The 25226-nt window shown below is 36.8% G+C and overlaps 2 protein-coding genes across 2 annotated transcripts; one reads left to right on the top strand and one right to left on the bottom strand.

Moving 5' to 3' along the window:
- Positions 1-449: 449 nt before the first annotated feature.
- Positions 450-9800, top strand: LOC129269091 (extracellular serine/threonine protein kinase FAM20C-like). The gene is made up of 3 exons (XM_054906543.2): positions 450-532; positions 4944-5003; positions 5799-9800. The coding sequence occupies exons 1-3, from the start codon at positions 456-458 to the stop codon at positions 6094-6096; spliced, it is 435 nt and encodes a 144-aa protein (XP_054762518.1). The 5' UTR covers positions 450-455; the 3' UTR covers positions 6097-9800.
- Positions 9801-14817: 5017 nt separating this feature from the next.
- LOC129269089 (uncharacterized) lies at positions 14818-24373 on the bottom strand (the record flags this gene model as incomplete). Its single annotated transcript, XM_054906542.2, has 2 exons — positions 14818-17984; positions 23975-24373. Coding segments are annotated over 2 exons (624 nt in total), but the record flags the coding sequence as incomplete, so codon positions are not given.
- Between the last annotated feature and the right edge of the window lie 853 nt (positions 24374-25226).

Genomic DNA, 25226 nt, shown 5'->3' with positions numbered 1-25226 from the left:
TGATTTCTATAATGATTTTGAAATATATCTTGTTTTTGTTTTATATTGGTATAAATGTATTTCGACTCTCCTGGTGATGTGTTTCTGAATAACAACTTATAAAGCAGCAATTGAATTAAATATTTTGCTGATATTTTCAAAATATCTTTTTTATTTGAAAATGCATAACAAATTAATAAATAAACAAATATAAAGATTGATTAATAAAAAATGAGTAAATAAATGAATAAGTAAATGAATATACAAATAAATTAAAAAAATTATCTTGAAATGAGAGGATATATAAAACAGCCAGATATACTGCTGAATGTATGATTGGCCAACATACCCGTCTGATTTTTGTTTCACCCGTCCGTCATAATTATATTTGGTACTTGGAACATTGCTTTAGATATTGTTAGTACCTCACATTGAATTGATATTAATTTCTTGTTTGTTTGTGTTTTATAGGTAATATGGACAGGCATCACTACGAGACATTTGAAGCTTTCGGAAACTTTACATTTCCCATCCATCTCGATCATGGTAGAGCGTAAGTACAAAATGAAAAAGAATTTTCCTTTTTGTAGGACAAGTCCATCCCAATAAAAAGTTGATTTTATATAAAAAAGAGAAAAATCCAACGAGCAGAACACTGAAAATTTCATCAAAATCGGATGTGAAGTAAGAAAGTTATGACATTTTAAAGTTTCGCTTAATTTCACAGTTATATGCACATCCTGGTCGGTATGCAAATGAGGAGACTGATGACGTCATCTACTCACTATTTCTTTTGTATTTCATTACATAAAATGTGAAATATTCTAATTTTCCTCTCATTGTCAAATGAAACAACGAGTCATTCCTCCCTGAACATGTGGAATTAGCATTGTTTAATACTATATGTTTCAATCAAGTTGGTCTTATTGTCAAATCTGTCAAAATGGAATATTGTATAATTCAAACAATAAAAAACAAAACAAATAGTGAGTGAGGGACATCATTGACTGTCTCATTTGCATGTCACTGAGTTTTGCATATCACTGTTTTGTGAAAAATAGTGAAATTTTAAAATGTCATAACTTTCTTATTTTAATTCCGATTTTGATGAAATTTTCAGCGTTATGCTAGTTTGATTTTTCTCTATTTATTCAAATCAACATTTTTTCTGGGGTGGACTTGACCTTTAAATCAGGGAAGTCTAACTCCCACTCCCCTGGTTAAATGTAAATGTTAACTCACCTCCAAAAATACATTTTGAAGAATCAGATGGTCTCAAATTATAAATGATAACAAAAAGTGGACTTTCTTTATTCATTTTTGTCTCGCCTGTATAGCAGAGCGAGACTACAGGCGCCGCTTTTCCGACGGCGACAGCGGCGTTGTCAAAGGTCATTTATTGTCAATGAACTTAGACCATGTTGGGGGAATTAATATCGAAATCTTCACCAAGGTTAAGTTTTTGAAATGTCATAACTTCGAAAGTATATATGGACCTAGTTCAGAAAAATTAGAGATAAGGGTAATAGTGTATCCTTGAAGATCCTGAGTTTCAGGTCACATGGTTAAGGTCAAAGGTCACTTAGGGTCAACGAATTTTAGCCATTTTGGGGGTATTTGAGGAATTGTCATCAAAACTTTGAAATTTTATGGATCTAGTTCATGAAACTTGGACATAAGATCAACCATGTATCCCTGAATATCATGTGCAATTTTCAGGTCGCATGACGAAGGTCAAAGGTCATTTAGGGTCAACAAACTTTGATAATGTTGGGGTATATGTGGAATTGTCATCATAGTTTTAAAAGTTTATGGATCTAGTTCATGAAACTTAGACATAATGAGAAGAGCAGCAATGTATCCCTGAATACCCTATGCGCGTCTCAGGAACATGGCCAAGATCAAAGGTCATTTAAAGGTCAATGAACTCTGGCCGAGTTGGGAGTATGTGTTGAATGGTATCATAACATAGAAAGTTGATGGATCTAGCTCATAAAAAATCGACATAAGGGTAATCAAGTATGAATGATTGTTTTACACATGTCTTAGGTCACATGATCATGGTCAAAGGTCATTTTGATTCAATGGACATAATAATTTATTAGTGTTTTCTTCTGTAAATAATAATTCGTTAGCTTTTTTTCAAAGGCAGCACTGATGCTATATCGAATTGCGTAATGCAGGCGAGACTGCCAGAGGCGTTCCACTTGTTAGGTTATAGGAGGCTGCGAAGGCATCACTTTTATTCTACATTTTAATCGTTTTATGTAACATAATATTGTAGCTTCATTCATGGTGTCCTAAAAGAGGAATGATTCAATTCCAATAACCCCGTATACACTCTTGTCGATCCCAAATATTGAAATGTGAAGTGGCGACAATCTGTAGGAACACTTGACTACAGAGAATAGCCGGAAGGGTACTCTTAGAAACTTGCTATTTTCAGGGTTAGCCTAGCTTATGATGTCCCGGAAAGGAGGGATGGGTTCAAGCTCAAGACTGTACATGTAATTATTTTTTAACAATCAGTTTTTGTTTCACCTGTGAAACCTTAGAGTCTTCCTTCTTGATTAGTTTGAGTATAGATGTCACGATATTGCGTTTTCCTATCAATTTGTACACGCAAGTAAAAAAAAAAATATTGATTTCGTCTTTTCACTAGCCAAATAGGATTTACTGGAAACTAATAAAGGCAGATGGTTAGTTTTATAATCATTCTGATATTTGAAAATGGTTTAATATTCATTCTAGTCTTGATCTTAATACTGAAATGCTAGTCATTTTTTTATTGATATGCTTCAGTTGTTATCGACACCTGATATTGTGAACCCTTGTTTTTTCGGAATTATAATGAACTTGGAATTGTATTAGCTATCATTTAACTCTTTTAAAAGATAAAGTGTGCATTGTATTGCAAAATAAATCCGACTCAATTTGACTCAAGCTGATATGGCATTTACTCATAATCAGCTGAATTTTGAGCCAAAAATAGTCGTTATTAAGTTAATTAAAGCTACGGTCGCAACTCGTTCGTATCTTTGTATGCACGTATATACATCGCAGCCTGCAATTGGATCTGAGCAGATAGGAAGTGTTCGCTCCCACGATGCAAAGACCCCAACTGTCATTGTCATTTTGGCTGATCCATACGTCTGACATTGTGGTCACACCCAGCCGTACAACTGATAACGTCTTCTTTCGGGACTATACCATTCTACTTATTAGCATTGGCCTTCTATCGGGAGGCGAAGGCGCAGCGCCTTACTTGCAAGGCACAACCGACTTGGTGCGGACTACGGTTCCGTTTTTGATCTTGTGCGTTCGACGTGAGAAGTGCGTGCAGGATGTGCGACGACCTAGCGTATGACTTGCGTTTATAAGAACACTTTCCACACACAGTGATTTTTAACATGTCCAAACGCTTTCTTGTGAGTACTGCGTGCTAGATGAAAGTGTGGACCTTGCTTTCTATAAAATTCGCCTCAGATCACGAATACGGAGGTGAACGACATGAGGCTCACGTGACCTTCTCGACTTGCTTGTGCATTCGACGTAATTAGCACGTACGTACAGGAGGTACGATAGTTGTGCGTTTCACTTGGTATGCGTTCTGTATATTCATGCGTGATTGATGAAAAAAGGACGCGCGTTCGACACAACGTTTCTCTACAAATCTCGCCGCAAATTACGCGCAGGAGGGTGCACTAGCACGGGTTGTGACCAGTGATTCGCAGCATTGCTGTTCTTCGTATACTGCTTCGTGCTTGAAAAAAAAACCCGTGCGTATGGCGCTAGAAATTTCTACAAAGTTCTTCGCATATGACACGTATGAAGTGCACGACGAGGTGTGACCGAGCTCTTGGAAGATGTATTTTTAATCTGATTACTATGTCACCGGCAAATAATAAGAAGGTACTTTTGACAAAAAGTATGACAGTTTTCGTACACATGTGGGCAAAACCCATTTAATCGGCTATGACTTTTGTAATAAGGATGAGTTCGTGTTATTCATTCGCCAAAACTCTCTTTATCTTAAAGGTCAAAATTACATTTAAAATAACGTATAATAATTATGACGGGTTTGCGTTACTCTGTGTACGATAGTCTTGTTAAAGGGTATTGCAGAAAAGTGATATCTGAATAAATGGAATAAAACTAATAAGGTAAACTCAAAAGGAAAATGTCAAATCTTATTAAAGATAACAAAGTTAATGTATTATTTTGTGAAGCAATGCATTGTGAGTATATGGATGTCGTCATGGATATGCAATTGGGTTGGTGATATCATGTATCCACTTTTTTTTTTTAATCTTTATTACCTGTTATCAAACTTACTTAATATTGTCATGCATTTGTGTATTTTGCTCTTTCTTGTAACTAAATAAGTTTCAGCAGTGGTAAGTTTGCACATCAAAGCTACGTAGTCAGTTTTACTTTTACATTATTCAATGACAAAAATTTCATTCAACAGAAAATTATGTGTTGGCAGATGATGTCATCAGCTTGCTATTGCATATTCTTTCTGGTCAAATCATATTATTTTCAACATGAAGTGCCCCACTAAAAGTACCTAAATTTTGATAGCCGCTCTTGAAGTGGGGTTATTTTTGCATTCTATGGTGTTAGCGGAAATGTATGAAAACGATGCAGATGCTTTATTTTTTCTTTATTGGCTATTCATTATTCAAACAAAATCTAGAGGAGTGGTGGCTCAGTGGATAAGTCTCCAGAATTTGAACCACAAGGTCCGGGGTTCAAATTCCATTGCAGCTCTTGCATCTGTTGGGAAAGGGGTTCATCTGTATTTGCCACACGCTCGTGCGCTAGATCAGGATAGCTGTGCTGAAGCTGGGGTAATAGTTTGCAACGCTAAAGCGCTATATGATTGTAGTAACTTGCATCATTATTATGACAACAACATGGTAGATCATAACTTATTTTATGTGTTTTTTGTCTGATTTCAGATTCGGAAAGCACAGACATGATGAACTCAGTATATTGGCTCCTCTAATTCAGTGTTGTAGGTACGTAGACAGTTATCATATTGGCGCTATTTCCGAGGAAATGATGGTTACTTGAAAATGTTTTTAAGTATTTTGTTATTGTTTTTTTTTGTGTTTTAAATTGAGGATGTGCCATATCAATTCGGCCAATTAGAGATCCAAACAAGTTTAGAGATTGCATGTTTGTACAACTTTCAAGAAGTATAACTTCCTTATCTGTTCCATTTCGGTCAAAATTTTATATTAATATCTGCTTATGTTGTCTTCAATTGTTTATTCATAAGGTCTTGATTCCTCTTCAGAACTTAAGGAACATATTCTTTCCAAGGTTGTATATATATATATTTTGTATTTGAGCAGACAATACCGTGAATGAAAAGAGTTTTCTAAGTCGGTATCTCGGAATACCATCCGAGCTATAATACTTAACATAATATCATTATCATTGAAGCTTACAAGGCATATTTGTTAAGATATTCATAAAATATGACAAAATAGCCTAGATAAATCCGTCGGTGCCCATTGTGCAATTTGTTTTTCTTCTAGCTCACTATAGTCTCCAAATCGCCGCCATCAATAAAGACGGTGGGGCTAGAAAACAAACAGTTTTTATTATACTCCAAGGAGATGGCATTTTATTACTGTCCTGTTTGTATGTCAAAGATCCTTAATGATCATGATGAGACGTTTCATGCTAGTAGGCCTATGTAAATCTTAAAAAGGGAAATATTATTCATTAAAACTGGCCTTTCATCTACAGCACGATTAGCAAATTCATGACAATGACATTTATGTTTGTTGTTAATATTTCTATAGATTACGACGGTCTACGCACGAACGTCTCAAGCTTCTTGCGTCAGACAGATATCGATTAAGTGATGTCATGAGAGATTCGCTAGCAACCGATAGAATAGCCCCAGTCATAGTGGAGGAGCACCTTGAAGCTCTGGACCGACGTCTTTCCATAATTCTTGAACAACTCTCGCGATGCGTGACAAGAATCGGATCCGAAGATGAAGTCTTCAAACCGGAACCGCGGATAGAAGACTACAAGGAAAAGGAAGCCATGCAACCGTACGGCTCGGATCTTGACGATGATGACTTTGACTTTTAATAATGAGAAAAAAAGAAGTTTTCTTCTCTTTTTATTGATTATGACTGGTGAACAGTAAGACTTCTACAAGAAGTTAATGCGAAATCTGAAGCATTCCGTTTTATAAGTGTAGACACGCGTGATCCCCTCTCGCTCTCTCTCTCTCTCTCTGAAATGCGTCAATGTTGCGTCAAGACTTCTCCATTTTTATGTTACATGACTAAGTCAACTATTGTGTTGGCATTTTCGCATGTTTGGATTTATTACTCATGATAAGTTGATTGAATGAAATTCCAGTGGTTTCGTTCAATCGTCAGAATTTTATTGTAAAGTTCACAGCTCTTTGTAAGTATCGTCAAAAAGAAAATTGTCAACTCCGAAAAAAGCAAGAGCCGCTAAAGTGTTTTTTTATTCATCCCTTAACAAGGATAGAATGATAATGTGATATGCATTTCGAAATTTATTATTCATTTTGTGCAATTCTAAGTGTTCTTATGAGTACAAGTTATAAGTTTCGTGCGAATGTTATCTTCTAGGTTTGTCTTTCCTTCTTAAACAATGTCCAAAATAATCATTTAGCTGTTCCCTGTTTAATGTTTTCACATGGTAATCTGAAATGCTTATATTTACAAGTCTACATTTTAATCAATTAAAGTATTCAATTAGCTTCTGCTTTTTATGTCAAGTTACTTTCTACTTAAGATTACATTTATTCTCAAAAGCAATCTGATTTTGTATTGAGGTATCATATGCGGTCATGACAGTTATAGTGTTCATCATAAACAGTCAGTGATTTTCACCAACTATCATCAGCTACTGCAAATCATTGCATCTGATTGGCTGAAGGTAAATTAGTCTGGGGAAATCATTAACAAAACATTTCATGTAACGCTCCCCATATGTGTTTACCCTTGCCCCAATGGAGAGAAGGGCAAGGGTACACCAATACTCTCATTCATAATTCTAGAAGTTCTAGAGACCAATGTCATGTATGTCTACCATCATGCCACAGTCTGGGTAAATCATTAATAAAACATTTCATGGAATGCTCCCCATATGTGTTTACCCTTGCCCCAATGGAGAGAAGGGAAAGAGCAGCTGCGGGTACACCAATATCCTCATTCTGAATTTTAGATGTTCTAGAGACCTATGTCATGGCTAACAAAATGCCACAGTCTTGGGAAATCATTAATAAAACATTTCATGGAACGCTCCCCATATGTTTTACCCTTGCCCCAATGGAGAGAAAGGTAAGGGTTTACCAATACTCTCATTCTGAATTCTAGATGTTCTAGAGACGTATGTCATTTATGTCTAAGATAATGCCACAGTCCACCAGTGAAACCGACTCCAAACCAACCAATGGTATGACATTGGAAAACAACGTTATACCATTGGTCGGTCTGGAGTCGGTTTCATTGGTGTGACTGTGTCGCAATTGGTTCCATTTCTTGTGTAAGAGTTGATTATGAATGGAATCTTAGCTTCTTTTAGTGAAAGTGAGCTAGACCCCTATTCCTAAGAGAATCTAGCATAATCAGTTATACATATAATAAGATATGAAGTGAAAATGAAGGAGATTGGTGGTGTCCAAACCAAGACCGGTATCACATATCTTCTGATTGTTTTCCAATGACATACCATCGGTCGGTTATGAGTCGGATTCTGTGGTGTGACTAATGCTGCAGTCACATTTCCCCCTACGGCGGCCGTACGGCGAGTCGAAAACAGCCGTTTTATCAAACCACCTATATGTAGCTGGTACAAAAATATCAAAACAGCTGTTTTCAACTCGGGGGAAATGTGACTGCGCGGTAAAGCATTGCATTTTTTAGGCTATTGCAACTATTTTCCCGTCATTAAATCAGATGAGCTTAACAAGCGCATAACGTCGGAACCGAAACGTTTTGGCGCTTGAAAACCATAATTCCCTATATTTAGATTTATTAATGCAATTTAATTACTTATATGTTGTGTGTGTTTTTTTTTCACAATTGTTGTGAAACGTGTTGATAGTTAATAAATGCAGCGATTTTAAAAATACACTTTAAGACCATTATTACTCTTCTATTAATGATTTCCAAATTATTGTTTTCTTATTATGTAAACTTGTAGCATTTACTTCCTTTGCTTTCTCAATTCTCAACCGTTTCGTGTAATCCTTGAGAAGATGTTCACATTAATGTTTCATTCTTACATCAGTGAACGATCGATGTAATGTAATTTATTGTATTGTTTTGTTTTTGCTTTCATTACTTTGTCAGAGAGAATATCAATGCCCTGACTGAAGATGCCGATCATTCATCAAGCAATACTTCGATGGTGTAGTTACCACGGTAACTTGAAAATGAAGCTGAATTTTTTTTTTAATGCGCTTATGAAACCTTCATTGAACACTATTATTCTAATACATGTATTTTTGTCGTAGTATTGTTTGCGCCAGTAGAAATTGCCATTTTTGCCTAGTTGTGTAGTGCATTGTCTTTTTCTTAGTGGTTTCTTGCTTAGTATTGTAATTCTTATTTTGTTCAAAGCATAAATGTACGTAATTTATTAGATTGATTTATGACATACATGCTTCAAGTGCCATGTTAATTGTTGAGTGGGTGAGACTATTCATTATATTGTATGTATAGATGGCGTGTGTTTCATACGATTGATGTTTCATGAATGAATCGTATATTTTGTAAATTATATATTTATTGATCATGTACTCTCGCAAATTATACTTCTATACTCTTTCTCAATGTTTTTTAATTGATCAGAAGTATTTGTATATAACCAAAGTAAGTAATCATGAGCCTGTGTAAAATGTATTGATTTTTATTAGATAATTCAATGTAATTGATATGAAAATGTTAATTAATCATTTCAATGATTATAATCATTTTTTTCATATTCGTGGTCGGTGAATAAGAGGGATTGATACATGTATCTTATTTTAGTTATTAATTTATTAGCTTTGCACGTTAACTTATTATCTCTAGTTAGGAGGAATAATCTGATGTAATAGATTTGAGCTCTGTAAAAGGGTATTCCTTCCCTTACTGTCTGTTACTTAAACAGACTTTGCCCATGCTCCCACTTCCTTCTCCCCATTACTCTGTCTATCTATCTGTGCATCTGTCCCTTCCCTTTTCCTCATTCTAGTATGTATCACCCATATCCCTTATTTTCTACCTCTTTCTATCTCTTGTAACCCCCATTATCTCTCAACACACACACACACACACCCTCACACTCACACATACATACATACATACTTACATACATAGGCACGCAAATTACACTCTCTCTCCTTCGCTGCCCCCCCCCCCCCCTCTCTCTCTCTCTCTCTGTCCCTCGCTCTTTAGTTTATTTTCCGCATCCGTATCCTCCATTTCCATACCCATTTCCATATCTTCTTTTATTTTTCTTATCTTCTATTTTTTTCTCCTGGAGCCTAACAGCCGGTACACTTGCGAGGTATTAATCATGACGACATCAGTAACTATGATTGACACATCACGTCTTTAATATGTTCTTTTGTTCTTTGGTATGAAATGTATGTCTGATCATTCTGTGATTTTCTTTTTCTACCATTGACTTGCCAATATTATGGTAAAATCATCGTCAAAGTGTTTTCTTGATGTAGATGAACACTTGGGTGTACTATATATAATTGGAAGACGATCTTTTGGGGCCACATTATTTTGTGAAAATAAATTACTATTTCTTGAGGAAAATTGTCTTTTTTCCTGTATTTCGTCTCATTATGAGTATAGTGTACTTTGTATATTTAAATGACATTCCACCCCAACAACAAAAAAAATGATTTCAATAAAAAGAGGAATATCCAACAAACGTAACACTGAAAATTTCATCGAAATCGGATGGAAAATAAGAAAGTTATGACATTTTAAAGTTTGCTTAATTTCATAAATCAGTTATGCACATCCTGGTGGGTGTTTCATAAAGCTGTTCGTAAGATATGAACGACTTTAAGAACGACTGGTGAACCTTTCTTACGCTCTAAATAATCACCAATGGTGAATATCATTTACCACAAGAAAGGATCACCAGTCGTTCTTATAGTCGCTCTTAACTTACGATCAGCTTTATGAAACGGCCCCCTGGTCGGTATGCAAATTTGGAGACTGATGACGTCATCCACCCACTATTTCTTTAGTATTTCGTTATATTAAATATGAAATATTCTAATTTAGTCCTCAATGTGCAGTGAATCAACGATTAATTCCTCCCTGAGCATGTGGAATTAGCATTGTTTAATACTATATGGTTCAGTCAAGTTGGTCCTTGATGTCAAATCTGTAAAATGTTGTATAATTCAAACAATAAAAAACAGGAGAAATAGTGAGTGAGGGACCTCATCGTCTGTCTCATTTGCATGTCACTGAGTTGTGCATATCACTGTTTCGTGAAAAAGCGAAAATTTAAAATGTCTTAACTTTCTTATTTTACATCCGATTTTGATGAAGTTGTCAGCGTTATGCTAGTTTGATTTTTCTCTATTTACTCAAATCATCATTTTTTCTGGGGTGGACTTGACCTTTAACTTTACAACAATATAGACTGCGAGGAAAATATATTTACCTGTGGGAATTCAGCGAACGATATTAATCATGTTTATACTCGGTGTTCCCTAAAAATACCCTGATAGCAGTGGTTAATGAACCAGAAATGATTCCGATGACATTCAAATTGCACGTAGCGTAGCCGTGGTTCATTCTCTTCACATTTTCCCAACAGAGTATGTTTACTAGGTATGGTGTAATTATGATGATCGTATTTACGCTGGCGTTACTTGCAGTATAACAAAAAAATAATATCAGATCTAAAGTAACCTGGGAAATTCATAGTCATTGTAGATGCATCGTTTGGCAATTCGAAATTGAATGTAGCTTCCGATCCCCCTTCCATCAAATACACAATTGTGATGTATAAACACTAAACTATATGGACCCTACCCCATGCCCCCCCCCAAAAAAAAAAATGGATGCGCATTCCTATATGTCGGTTCAAACACCGTGGGTTGGACTTAATAATAAATGTGGTGCATTATGTCTAGGTAATCACGAAACTTCGATTGATACATGATTGACTATAACAAATTTTGAAGTTAGGGAGAAGCTTTAGACTCCCCCCCCCCCCCGCCACCTTGCTTACGCACCTGAGTTAATTGAGTAAGTAACATGAAGTGCATACACTATAGTCCTATGTGATATTCGTGGTTTGTTTGGCACAAAATTTCTAATGTATCCCCGCCCCACCGGCCAATGGTTGATCCGCCCCGGGAAATGCCCCGCATGTCTCATCAGTGACTGCCTTTATTTCCATGGTTAAAAACCCCTAGTTGCTTTCATATGACAATAATATTATTGACCTTTATGATGGAAATCATATTCTCCCATTTTACTTTTTTCATGTATCATCTTATATGCGGATTACATCCAAATGAATTTTGACAAAAATCTAATCTTAATACCGATTGCACAGTTCAAACCTCCTGAGAATTTTAGAAAAGGCGGACAGTACATAACCCCATTCCGAGCAAATCATACATATTGCAGATCACATAATGTTATTAACATCAATATGTGACCTTTTCAAACAAATTGGTGTTTTCTGAACTGACTTGTCATATCTGGGGCCTGTTGCAGAAAGAGTTGCGTTTGAACGCAAGTCAAAATATCAAGCGCAAGTCCCGAATACGGATGCTTCATTGGCTGAAAATCAATTGTTTTGAGTTGCGTTTGATCGCAACTGTTTCTGCAACGGACCCCAGGTGGGGAAAAAACAACGCTTATTATTTTCACGGCTGGTATTACTTGTAATTAGTATTCATCAATTATATGAACAAGAACGGGACCGGAATATTGCTACCAAATCAGGAGCGTTATAGACCTGATACTTTGACATTTTAAATGTATCGTGTCTCCAAACATTCTGCTTCCTGCTTTATAAAGGCCAATAGATCATGGAAGTAATATCTAACAACATTCTATCAGCTGATATGCCAATTGTGACGTCAATTTGCCTTGTTTTCTACACCATCGATGATTTTTTTTTTCTACGGTTTCTAAGTTTTGCGCCAAAATCACAGTGCCATTTACACTTTCTACATTAGCAAGAACTTTCATTTTGGCAAACGGCGAAAATATTTCCACTGGGATAGAAGCATTACGAGCCAAAAAATGTTGAGGGGGCCCAGACATGGCGAAAGGAGCGAAATCTCAACCCAAAAAATACGAGCGAAGCAAGCGGGCAAAAATTTGATGTTTTTTGATAGATTTTGACCGAATATGCAGAATATGATATCGTGCTTTCTTTCTTTTTCTCCTTTTTTGCCTCGCCCACCAGAGGTGAAGGCGAAACTTAGGGATCCAAATGTCGTCCGTCGTCCGTCCGTCACAAACCTAATGACACATAACTCCACAACCGTAAGTTGCTTTTCAACCAAACTTGAATGGTAGATGGACTTGGGGGACCTGCATGTTATGCTGCAGTCGGAGGTCACACTGTAAGGTCAAAGGTCATTTTCAGGTCAACGTTAAAGTTTACATGCACTCGGACTCTCTTATGACAGCTAACTCCGCAACCGTAAGTCATTTTTCAACCAAACTTGGGTGGTAGATGGACTTGGGAGACCTGCATGTTATACTGCAGTCGGAGGTCACATGGTAAGGTCAAAGGTAATTTTCAGGTCAACATTAAAGTTTACATGCAAGACTCTCTTATGACACCTAACTCCGCAACCGTAAGTCGCTTTTCAACCAAACTTGGATGGTAGATGAACTTGGGGGACCTGCATGTTATGCTGCAGTCAGAGGTCACATGATAAGGTCAAAGGTCACTTTCAGGTCAACATTAAAGTTTACATGCAAGACTCTCTTATGACACCTAACTCCGCAACCGTAAGTCACTTTTCAACCAAACTTGGATGGTAGATGTACTTTGGCGACCTGCATGTTATGCTGCAGTCAGATGTCACATGGTATTCAACGGACATTTTCAGGTCAACATTAAAGTTTACGTACAAGACTCCTATGACAAGTGTTATTCCATCCCAGTCATTTCACAATGAAGTTTTGATACAATTCTGTTGCGTGCCCTCGCAAATCACGATATTTCTGGTTATTTCCATAAGTGGGCGAGACACAAAATCGCTTTTCCCTTGTTTTTTGCTAGGTAGTGAGAATTTTGTTGTGTTGTTTTACAGCCAAGCCCCCCACCCCATCTATACGCCAGTGCGCCGGGTATATGATATCTTCAGAGATTTGTATATTACTGTATCACTAAATTCCTGGATTAAAGCAATCGATTCTTATCATGAACATATTTCTTTTGTCATGTTTCATAGTCCATGTCCTATACTGGGTGCAGATTGTCGGAGTAATTTCACAGACACATATTTGTCATGCTTGTAAACAAAGGCAATTCTTCCGCACTTCCCGTTGCCGTGTGCGGTATACCGCAGGGCAAACTTTTGGTTCCTCTTCTTTTTTTTTACATTAATGTTATCTTATGTCTTACATTATATTATTTATCAAATCTATAAAAGTAAAGCGCCATCTCTCCCTGTATGCCTACTAGCTTTATCATTTGTGTCTTTTTCGCAGTCAACTAATTTTAGGATGAAATAATGGCGAATGATCTTTCACTACTTAAACTGAATCATGTACTTTTGATACGTTGAATTAAGTTCATTTTGTCAACATTACTTATTCAAATAAAACTATTTTATTTACTATGGTAAGGATCAGAATAACTAATATGCACTGAATCGAATGTACTTTTAGGTTTGACCTGAAAAGCAAACTTTTATTTTTCCCCCATTAAGACTAATTTTGGTGTGTCTGTACAACCTAAGGCGGGTACAAGGTACTGTTGATAAATAATTCTAAGCATTATTTATCATTTCCATTTTCTCATTAATATTGTAACGCTTCAGATAAAAAGGCGCGGCATTTGACAATTTTAATGAACATTTGAAAACCTCTTTTCTAATTATACATAATTATGATGGACATTGTAAAAACTGGGATGTTAAAATTGACACCAGTTGGTTTCACGAGAGCACTGCACCCTGCACACTTAAAATGTTTGGTTATATACTGTCCTCTGTGTTTGGTAATGTATGTTGGTAAAAAGATATATATGTATTCTGGGAAATTATTATCTAACTGAATTTATTACATAATTATTAGTTTTTATTACCCAATTTCGACAGAGTTAAACCAATAGTTGTGTGGACAGTTTGTTGCCCAGTGATGGTTAAAAAATTTGGCCTTTTTTTCCAAACCTTTTTAAGAGTGTGAGGTGTTAAAATTACACACGAGAGATTGAACCTAACACCATATAGTGTAAAAGTAACAATCAAGGGTGTTGTAATAAGTCCCACATATGTTGAACTAAAACCAAAATTTAACACCTGGGTAATCTTTGTACACCAATCACCACAGTTTTTGCTGTGTTCGTACACTCTAAAAAAAATTCTACCCAATAATGGGTAAAATGGGAACATGCATGCTTGTTGGGTAAAAGGATAACAAATATTTTGTAAATTTTATGCAATGTTGCGTTGGAACATACATTTTTCCCAATATTGGGGGGGGGGGGTTACCCAGCAAACATGCATGTTCCCTTTCTACCCAATTGAGGTAGTTTTTTACTTCTCTGTTTTCAGAGTGTAGTTTAAGAAAAACAAGTGAGAGAATACACAGGCAGTCATTTTCATTTCTTTTATCAATCATAAATATTACTTTAATCTGTAAAATAAAAAATAAACTTATATAACAATCAATAGATAATATATACACACACACGTAAGGATAAACGATCATAATTTTACACATTTGCAGAAAAGGGGAAAATCACATCCGTCCATTTCAAAACGCGAGAAAAATAAAATTCACTTCATCCTTCAAACTTATAAAAGAAAAATCAATTCACATTGCAAAACGAGTTATGAAATAAATATCGATACCCTATTTTTTAATGTTAACGGTACTTTTATCGTATGCAAATGTGATTTATTCGATAACTTATAAATATTCAAATACTATTTCATGATAAATGAAATATAGGTCTACATGATCAGAAAACTGAATCTATGCTTTCTAGCTCTCATTACTGGCCTAAAAATAATTTTAGACAATTATTAAAAACAAACTCATCCTTTTACTGATGGGTATTTTTTTTAGAATAGGCCTTCTTGACACACACCTCGCTCCTGAAGTGAAGACAACATTGGTCAAATTCAAGGCATCAATGTTCTCATTTTATTCAACATAAAATATTAGAATACAATATGTAAATTCACATATCACGAACAATGCGAAATATACATTTAGTACTTTAAGTAGCGGAATCTGCATGTAGGAAAATGGCAGTAATTGAATTCCTAATACTCATGAGACACAACAAAATATGAAATACATACAGAATGACAAATATTCCATGAAATACAACATCCATGAAGTAACTGACGACAGTTAATATTCCGAATACAGTAATTTATAACGTGGCTAGTGGAATATTACACAAACAAACACTTTGAAATGCCGCAGACACACTACTTCCAAACTGAACCATGATATACCGCTCGCAAGAACGTAATTGCTTGGATCGATATGGAGTTCGTTACCATAGTGTGACTTAAGCATTATCAAACACAATACATATGTATTTTATTTGCTTCAAGTTGTTTCAATCAGGGAGGCCAAACTGACGCTGGAAAGCGTAATGTATCCCCTTGTTCAATGAGAATGTACGTGTGCGTTCTATCGCCATGGAAACAATCGGATTCAATAAAAACATCCACAAACTTCACTCTTCGCCGTCGCCAATTGCATGAATGATAACCATATAATTGTCTGGTCAGGAACACAAACACTGGTTTGTTTGTCAGTAATTATAATGCTCGACCTTTAACGTATCCTTCCGTCATCTTTTTAGCACACTAATGAATGTGTTTTGATGTTTTCAGTATCCGAAAACGTCGTCAATGTCGTCATTGCTTTCGTGGTAGTCTACCACTAGGGAATGTTCACCCCGCGACGCAGAACGGATTCAAGTCCTTAGTAAGTGTATTGAAAATGTCAGTCAATCGAAAGTAAACAGCTGGGAGGTCTTTGTCGATAATTGAAGAACTTCGTCTTAAGTTCCGGAGCTGACGAAAAATTGCACAAATACATGTGCGTCGTTTGTACACATTCTAGGACGAAACTGCCGCCTTGACTCACCAATTTTCGACAAAGACTTCTTGGTTGTTCATTGTCATGTGGGGCATTTGGCAATACATTATACTATGTTCTTAAATCCGTCGTGCGTCGAGGATTGAAAAATCCCTCACATTGTGCTGAGTGATTGATATCATTTGACGTGTTGATCATTCTTTAACGAACGGAAATGGAGTGACTTTGGGTGGTTTATCCATCGCAAAGCACTTCATAACTCGACGTTTGAAATAATGAATACCGAATGACATTACAGGTCTGCGCTCATGTAAACTGCTTTTCCTACATAAGATCCTATATTCCTATATTCTAAATGGGATCAATCTTTCCTCCGCTTTAATGAAAATACATATCATTAACATTATTCACTCTCAGGTGATGTGGGACCAGTTTCATAATGAGCTGTGATTAAATGCAACTCAAGAAATCAATCAAAGTCCATAATACGCACGTTTCTTAAGTTGAACATCAAGTTGCGTTCAATATTTTGTGTTGCGTTTGATCGTAATTCTTAAAACCTCGTTCCCGCTGTCGTGCGATCCTTTAAGAAATTCACGATTGGCCTTTTGTAACTGATCGCGAAAATTTGTGAACCATTCAAATTTGTTTGATATGATCAATACGATTGCCACTACTGATCTGATACGATCCGTCAAGATCACTACGACTACTGAACGATTAAGTTCGCCGTTTGAATCGTGATGCAAGTAGTGACAGTGGGAACTCAGTATTATGCGACAGCCCCAAGATAAAATTAGTCAGGATTCCATTTGGCATGCCATATTTAAGTTGCCTATCAAATCAATCGCAAATTTACGATCAGATTTCTGAAACATTCCCTCGGTAAAAAATTGTGCATGTGTGTTATCCGATGGTGAATACATTTTAGGACCTGTGGTATCGTATATTATTGGTGAACTGTAATAATCTACCGATCATGCTGAATTCAGTCAGACTTTCTCAATCTTTCTACTAGATCATGTTATCGATTACAGGTGATAATAAAACACCGACAAGTCAGTACCTTCTGTTTAAACTCTACATCAAATTAAAATCTATTTCTTTTTAAAAATCAATTGCAGTCAATTTGTTGATTTTCTCTCCTTGCTCAATTTCTCAATTCATCTCAATACATAACTCTCCAAATATGTACATAATACTATCAACATATAGAACCTCCCTTGATTTAAATACAGCTTAAAATCTTTCTTTGTACAAACGCGAATCATACTGATCTGCATATAAAAAGAAATGTCCACGATGAGTGGAATACACAGTCTCCCCTCAACATGCCAAAGGGTCCTCGGTAATACGCATGAATCAAATGCACCTTGCAGAAGTGCTTCCCATAAGATATCTTCGACGCGTGGCTCACCAACGTCCCTGTATACGCGATACGTGAACCGTCTTCCGAAATGACTGCTTGTCCAAAGATGCATCTATCGGCTAGCAATCACGTGCGAAAGGGTACAATTGATCTCCGGATAAACAGGCGGGAAAATCTCCAAATCGAATACAGTGCCCTTCTCTGATTACAGTCGTTTGGTATTCGAATCTGCAAGCCGATCGCCTCGATCCTCTCGATGACGACGTTTCCGCTGGTGAATACGATGGCGAACGCTTGATCCGATGAGCCTCTCTCAGAGCAGACTTCAGCAGCTTCGTCAAATCCTGTAAATTGAGATAAAACATGTCATGAGAAGGTAAATACAAAAAATTAACTTTTATCGTTTTGTCCATTTGTTCTGACACAATTTCAAATTGAGCCTACAATCAAATTGATTGATTAAATTTCTGTTACCAGTATTTATGTGGAGGTGACGTGGCCGAGTGGTCTAGGGCGCCTGTTAAACACAGGGAAGACTTGGGGTTCGATTCCCGCCGACGGCATCTTGGGATACATATATCATGTACTGCTCTTTTACCATACAATAATTAAGTGAAAATGCTTGAATCGTAGTGTGTATCGATGTATACGCATTTTAAAAGCATTCTTATGTGGTAATTCTTTTTGTACTAAATATCTTGATTTTTAAGCTTTCTTAATTTTGTTTTTCTTTTTCTATCGGATCCTTATGGAAGACTACGACTTCTTGGTGAAACGTCAGGAGAATTGATTTTCATATTTTTGCGCCTCGTATCACAATCAACGACACGGCATCACATTAATCATTCATGATCAGGGATCGCGCACTTTTTATTCTTTAACAGTAAAGGACATTTTAAGGTTACTGACACTTTTAATAGCTGCTTATGCATGACCTAATCCAGTCGTTTATTGACCTCCTTCCTTCACAAATAGATACATTCCATATTACTTATCCCATTTTCTTCTCTCCTTTTCATGACACAAACAAATGTTTGCCTTAAGTTATTAACACAGGAAGGACACGAAAGCAGACGGTCAGTTATACCGTCTTGCCGTGACTAACAACAGTCTTACACCATTTGGACTTATGGTGCCACTAATTTATATTACTCATTGCCGTCAATGAAAAGTTCACGTCAACGTCTATCGTATAACGTTTTATCCACTCAAATCTCAGATTGACGAAGGTCTATATTGGGCAGCATCGGCGCGTCATGGGGTATATCACCGATTCTACCCCCAATTAATATCTGAGAAGACGAAAAATCCTCTGTGTTGCTGAATGCAGGTGCTTATTGTCTTTGTTCTAGTTGTTGATATATATATTTGATACTTTTGATTCTTTCTCAGAAAATCGCTTAATGAAAATGAGACAATTTCTTTTTCCCGCATTTAGAACCTGACTAAACAAGTTATGTAACAGAAAAACACATTACTTTTTTCTGAGAGAATTACTCAATAAAAATTGAACTGTTTTTGCATTCAGAACCAGATTTAACAAATTTGGAAGAAACTATCTTGTGGATGTGGTCAAGCATGGTAAAAGCCATGTAGAGCATGTGGTCGGGGAATTACGATAACCTGGATTTCATTTCTGCATGGACAATAGAATCTACATACAGACACAGTCTGACCCCTGGATGCCGGGACAATCCTCCACTTTTTCTCTAGAAAATTCAAGAGAAATCTTAATAGGACATCCACATGAGAGGGTATGAACTCATTGTGAACTTTCACGAAATAACAGGACATGCCAACGACGAGAAAACCGCGTATGAAGAAGACAACCAATGACAGACACCGGCGGAATGTTGTCTCGGCAACATACTGCTTCGTTCAAAACCATACCAAATAACATGATGAAAAGGCATCTAATCTAACGCTTCGGTTTTCCCCAAGGGCCACCACTGCTTCAACCATCACGCATTATCGCAACCCAAATCGTGTTTTTATTCATACGCGCAATGAAATGCAAGGGAATGTTCGCCGTTTTGAAGAAGAAAAATATAACACACGTGGAAAGATTAACATCTTTCGTCTAGTCCTTGTCAGGTTTGGCTAACTTCAAAGCAAAAGTCTAATTAAAAGTGAACAGTTGAGCTCGACATCTTGGAAATCCCGAAGATAACGATTTTCAAATGATTAGAATCAATATTACTTAGGCAATGCGTGGTTCATTCAAGTTGAATCCGATGTTCGTCTCCCTGCCCCCGCTATAACCCTTGTACCAAACGTCACAACTAACGTCAACGTAGGTACACGTAAGAGCAAAAATAATGATGCCCACCGGTGATTAGTAAGACAAAATATCCCAAGAGATTGAACAAAAACGGAAAATGCTTGCACCAGTAGCGCTCTGAGGCATGAAATCTGATGGAGCTGAAATTTGATTCCTTAGAATATCAGAGTTGTTTAATGCAAGTGAGCGAAAAGAAAATATCGATATTTGTCATGTGAGTTCAATCGACTAAGTATTGGAAGTACTTTGTTATTAGTTGTGATTTTAAATTTTATATGCAATGAATTACATTTTTTTAATAGATGGGCAAAGATTTCCAATTGCCCGTACCACCGAACAATACGCCGTTGGCTTATATCAAACTTGCGACATCCTAAATATATGCAACACGTATTTGTACAAAATCCTTAGTGATCAGTGATTTCTTACACCTACAATTGTTGTCTTTCAAATCCGGGGAAAATTGTTTTGATTGGCTGATACCGCCAATAAGACTACACATATTTGAAATAGTTATAGTTAACGCCAAATTAAAATAGATTAGACATAGACATTGTGACCTACTCAATAATAAGTATATTTCCAAAAGCAATGTTAAAGAATACAAACAATGAATGACAACAGACTGTTTCGAATGAGCGGCAGTATAGCGCCCTCCACCACACACACCCCGACACCCTAACACACTCGCACACCTTTTTTTCAACACACACACCCTCACACACACACACACCCTTTCACACATGCGCATCCAGTAGCCCAACTCGTGTCTGGTAAGGAAATAGCACTTTTCCACCCGCAGCAAATAAAACAATCCATTTTACACTAAACATGAAAGAAAATTAATACCTTAATTAAAGCCACTTGTTACATTTCCGATCATTAATGTCGATAAACAGTATCGACTAGTATAGAAAGATCCACCTCGGACGGAATGTCGTACGGAACATCCCCAAAATGTTATTCAAATTTAAAATCAAGATAAGAATATATCCAAAGGTGAAAGAAAGATATAGGCAATATTGATGTACAATATTGTGATCTAGTTAAAATTATTGTTTAAACAATAATGACAATATTTGGGGCTAACCTCGATTAGCATCTTGCTATTATGTTAGCTCCAATTACCAAATGTTTTGTTCATATGTGATGTAATAATCCACGTAATTGTACCTGACAGTGAGATTTGGTAATAATTTCAATTCATTCATATCGTTTAGAGCTAAGACAATACCATTCATACCAATAATTATTTTGTGGTATCAATGTCGTAAAGAGTAGAAGATTATTAATTGGGCATAAATCATCTTACAAGAACACGTGATCAAATTGTTGCATCCAGTGTACGGAACCAGGGGCCCGTTTCATAAAACTTGTTATATTAACAAATTTGCAATAACTGTTAAAAGCTACTGAAATCCTTTAATAGGATTGGCCAAATGGCAATTTTTTTGTGGTAGAAATTTACGTTTGTTATTGTAACAAGACTTGGGGAAACGGTTCGCGTATTATGTTCGCAAACGGGAACCATTTGAGAAGTGTTTAGTCCCTGCGATGATGATGATGATTTTCAAAGTGGCAGTGGCTTTAAACGAAACAGATGCCTGTTTGTTGGAATATCTCTATGTATGTCATCATGTCCACCAGCATGGGAAGTGTTTTGGGAACCTCAACGTGAACCTAAATATGCCATACCTTTCTTTCACCTTTCATTGTTCAACACAAAAATCCGAATGTTACCAAAAAGTTCGGTCATGATTCTGGAGAGGGCAATTTTTTGTGAAATGTAAGCGTGCCCTTTCTTTTTATTCCCATTAGGGATTTGAGTTATCAGACGCCAAACATATCCGATTTTAAGTAGTTTTTAATGTCAGTTGCTCCTTCCGAATGTACCAACTGACGAAAGACGGGCGTGAGTGACATTTGTAACAACATGCCGATCCAAAGTTACTGGGGCGGCACTACAGCAGGGTAGGGGCGCCCCCCCCCCCTCTTATGATTTTTTTGGGAAGAAATTATTTGTTAAAAAATAAATTAGGATAAAAGGGAAGATAGGAAGAAATGAAGAGCAAAAGAAGAGAGATATAGTTCGTGTAAATTTACCTCCGTAAATCGTATAATTTAACCGATACAAAAACATATAGCCAGACCGCATTGTCCCTTTTTAAAGTACCCCGACGCCGCCTATACTCGTCCTGTCCCCCATTCAACCAAATGGACACCTCCGGTCTCCATTTTAGTCAAAACCGATGATCTCTGAGTGAAAATATTCAACATACTCGATATTCTAGATAGTTTCAAATTGCTATTCAGAATGTTTACTTATATACGATGCTATACTTCATCCACACTGACTATCCCGTTTATAGTTTATATGATTTTGGTAAGTTGTATTGATCTTGAAATAATTTTCACTCAAATGTTATCAGTTTTGAATAAAACGGAGGCCGGAGGTGCCCATTTGGTTGTATGGGGAAACAGGGGCGGAGTCAGTATAATCATAGTGAGAGAACTATGTACGCAAAGTGATAATTGATTGTAAAGAGTTGGTTTGATATGTCACATACGTCACATGCAAGCAACTGCCCCTTTTGTAATGTGCTGTGACTTAGTTTCATAAACGGTTAAATATGACTACAATTTTTTTTATCATGAAACCCCTTACGGAATAATGTATGTGATGATACAGATACACTCATCCTTACTCCCTTCTCTTTCTGAGAAAATAGCATTTTGTGGATTTTTTTCATCCAAAGAAATGGGTGAGCTACTCGCATTTGAAGTCAAATTTTTAAAATTATTTTTTGATTATCCCTTACTAGGTTATTAATGGAGTTTCGCCATATTTGTTTCAATATGTTTGAATCATTTTTTAAAAATCCAGGCTAAAGTGCAGCGTACAAGATTTTGATAGAGGTGAAGGTTGTCTGATGATTTTGAAAATGACATTCGAAAAAAACCGTGCCATTGCCTCCATCCAGACATATCAGGCCAGACAGCTTATTTACCGATGAAAACACAATATCATATCATTTATCTCATGTTATAAGGTATATAAGACTTCGAGGCAAGGATAGGTCGGAGCTGCCAATCGTTATTCGTTTTTGCATCATGGCACAATTACCAATGAAGGGTTTGATCAAACATTGTATAGCTATATGAGCATGTAGGCCGGGTATTGGGGTTTTCAGGTCGGGTATTAAAGTCCTGACATGATCAACCTATCACTTTACATCGCAATGAACGCTTGAGATGATCTCCTTCAATATAAGCCTGATATAATAATCCCCAGACATGCTACACAGTCTCGGTCGCATCTTTAGATTCAACAACTTTCTTAAGAAAATGCAAACTTAGCTATATATAATATGGCAAATGAGTTTATGAAAACATTACTCAATCATACGCGGAAGAGAGTCCAGCTTGTATTACAATATACCATTCTAAAACAGCGAGAGGTCGTGATATCTTAGACGGGTACATATCAACGATTCCAATATTTGATTACTCGGATAAAAATAAATCATTCGATCTCCCAGTAGCTGTGAGCAATTGTCAGCCATGTGAGCTCATTTCACTTGTGACGTTGATCCGCGGACGAAAAATAAGACTTTTCTTTGACGAAATTTTATTTGGGAGTAGACGTAAAATTAAGAAAAAAATTAGGAATACCACTTTGTCCGAGATTCAACTTCGTTTCAGAGCGTTTCAGCCTAATTATGCATTTAACAGATACGCTCCTACCCTTCTTGCACCCCCAAAATACACATTAAGTTGTACCCGTTGAAAATTTAAACCAAAGTTTAAACTGATTTTGAGTCACATTATTTAATATTTGTTGGGTCGCTCGCTTTGCTCTATCGCAATTTTTTTCAAAAATGGTGTGTAATATCCGATAATCAATCCCCTCGAAATGGTGGCATAATTTATTAAGTTTACTGAATAAAGTACAACTTCTTTCATTCCTACCGTGGTATTTGTTGACTACTTGTGTCTTCCACGTTCCAAAATATGAAACAGTATATGGAAAATATTCTAAAAATTGATACTCACACTATTGTTTTCCAAAAGATGATGCATGTTTGGAATGACGATAAATGGTTTATTGTCCTCGTCGAGAGCGATTATTTTAAATCCTCTGGGCAACTTGACTTCACCGCCATCTTGAATCAGAGGAAGCGATGGTGATGTGCTATTACTCGCTATGACATTATGCTCTTCATTTTCGACTTGGTGGTCGGGATTGATTGGGAGCGTTTCAGAGGATGACGACGAGGACGTCGAGTCTGATGATGAAGGCTGATTGTGACCTCCTCGCCTGTCTAATGACATCGAACCTCTGTGTTTAGCATGACCGGCTGAGGCAAGGTTGATGGCGGGGATGATGAGGACTGTCCCGATGCTGATCAGTAGCCACTGACAACGTATGCTGGTGGTCGGCATCATGGTCGATTACGTAACCAGGATCCTGAAGAAACCCTTTTCTCAAATTGCTTATCAGAAGTTCCAAAGCGGTCTGTTTGCAATGAAATAAAAGTGAAATTGAATTCATTAAGTATTTCATGGTTGGATTACAATATGTTTTACATTTCATGATCATGACATTTATGAACCTAGTCCGCAGGGTCGTGTGGTCTAGTGGTTGGAGCATTTGACTCGTGGTCGTGAGGTTGTGGGTTTAAAACCACTCTCGGCCATGCCATCGTCAAAGACCCAAGAGTAATTTATGTTGTCTTGTGGAGCGTTTTGGCCCAGTGGATAAGTCTTCGGACTTTGAATCAGAGGGTCGTGTGTTCGAATCCCAGCCATGGCGTAATTTTCTTCGGCAAGAAATCCACATTGTGCTGCACTCGACCCAGGTGAGGTAAATGGGTACCTGGCAGGAATTTATTCCTTGAAATGCCACCGCGCTGTAAAAGGCTGCGAGGCTAAAGCCGGGGTAATAATATCCAATTAAGCGCATAGGGACGCATTTGGCAGTGATATGCGCTATATAAGCATGTTGGTATTATTATTATAAGTCTGCTACTAAGACAGATTCACTTATAGACGAAGAATCTTTCCTAAGTAATTGGTTATACCAGCTTGGCGAAATAATTTGCCTTGATATTCTTCAGATAGTGTATTCATTACACAACTTAAAGGGGGAGGGTGATAAGGGTCACTTACTGATTAAAAATTGAATGAATATCCAATCCATGAGTTGCATGAAATACGCGGATTTATGGGGGCGTAAGGGGGTCGTTGGTGGCAGGCTTCATTAGCCGTGACCTTCACCCCGCTTCATCCTTCGTTCAGGTGAGCA

This window comes from Lytechinus pictus, chromosome 10, assembly GCF_037042905.1.
Source record: "Lytechinus pictus isolate F3 Inbred chromosome 10, Lp3.0, whole genome shotgun sequence".
NCBI lineage: Eukaryota > Metazoa > Echinodermata > Echinoidea > Temnopleuroida > Toxopneustidae > Lytechinus > Lytechinus pictus.
The sequence above is the reverse complement of the archived record's forward strand: the minus strand, read 5'-3'. Positions and strand labels throughout refer to the sequence as shown.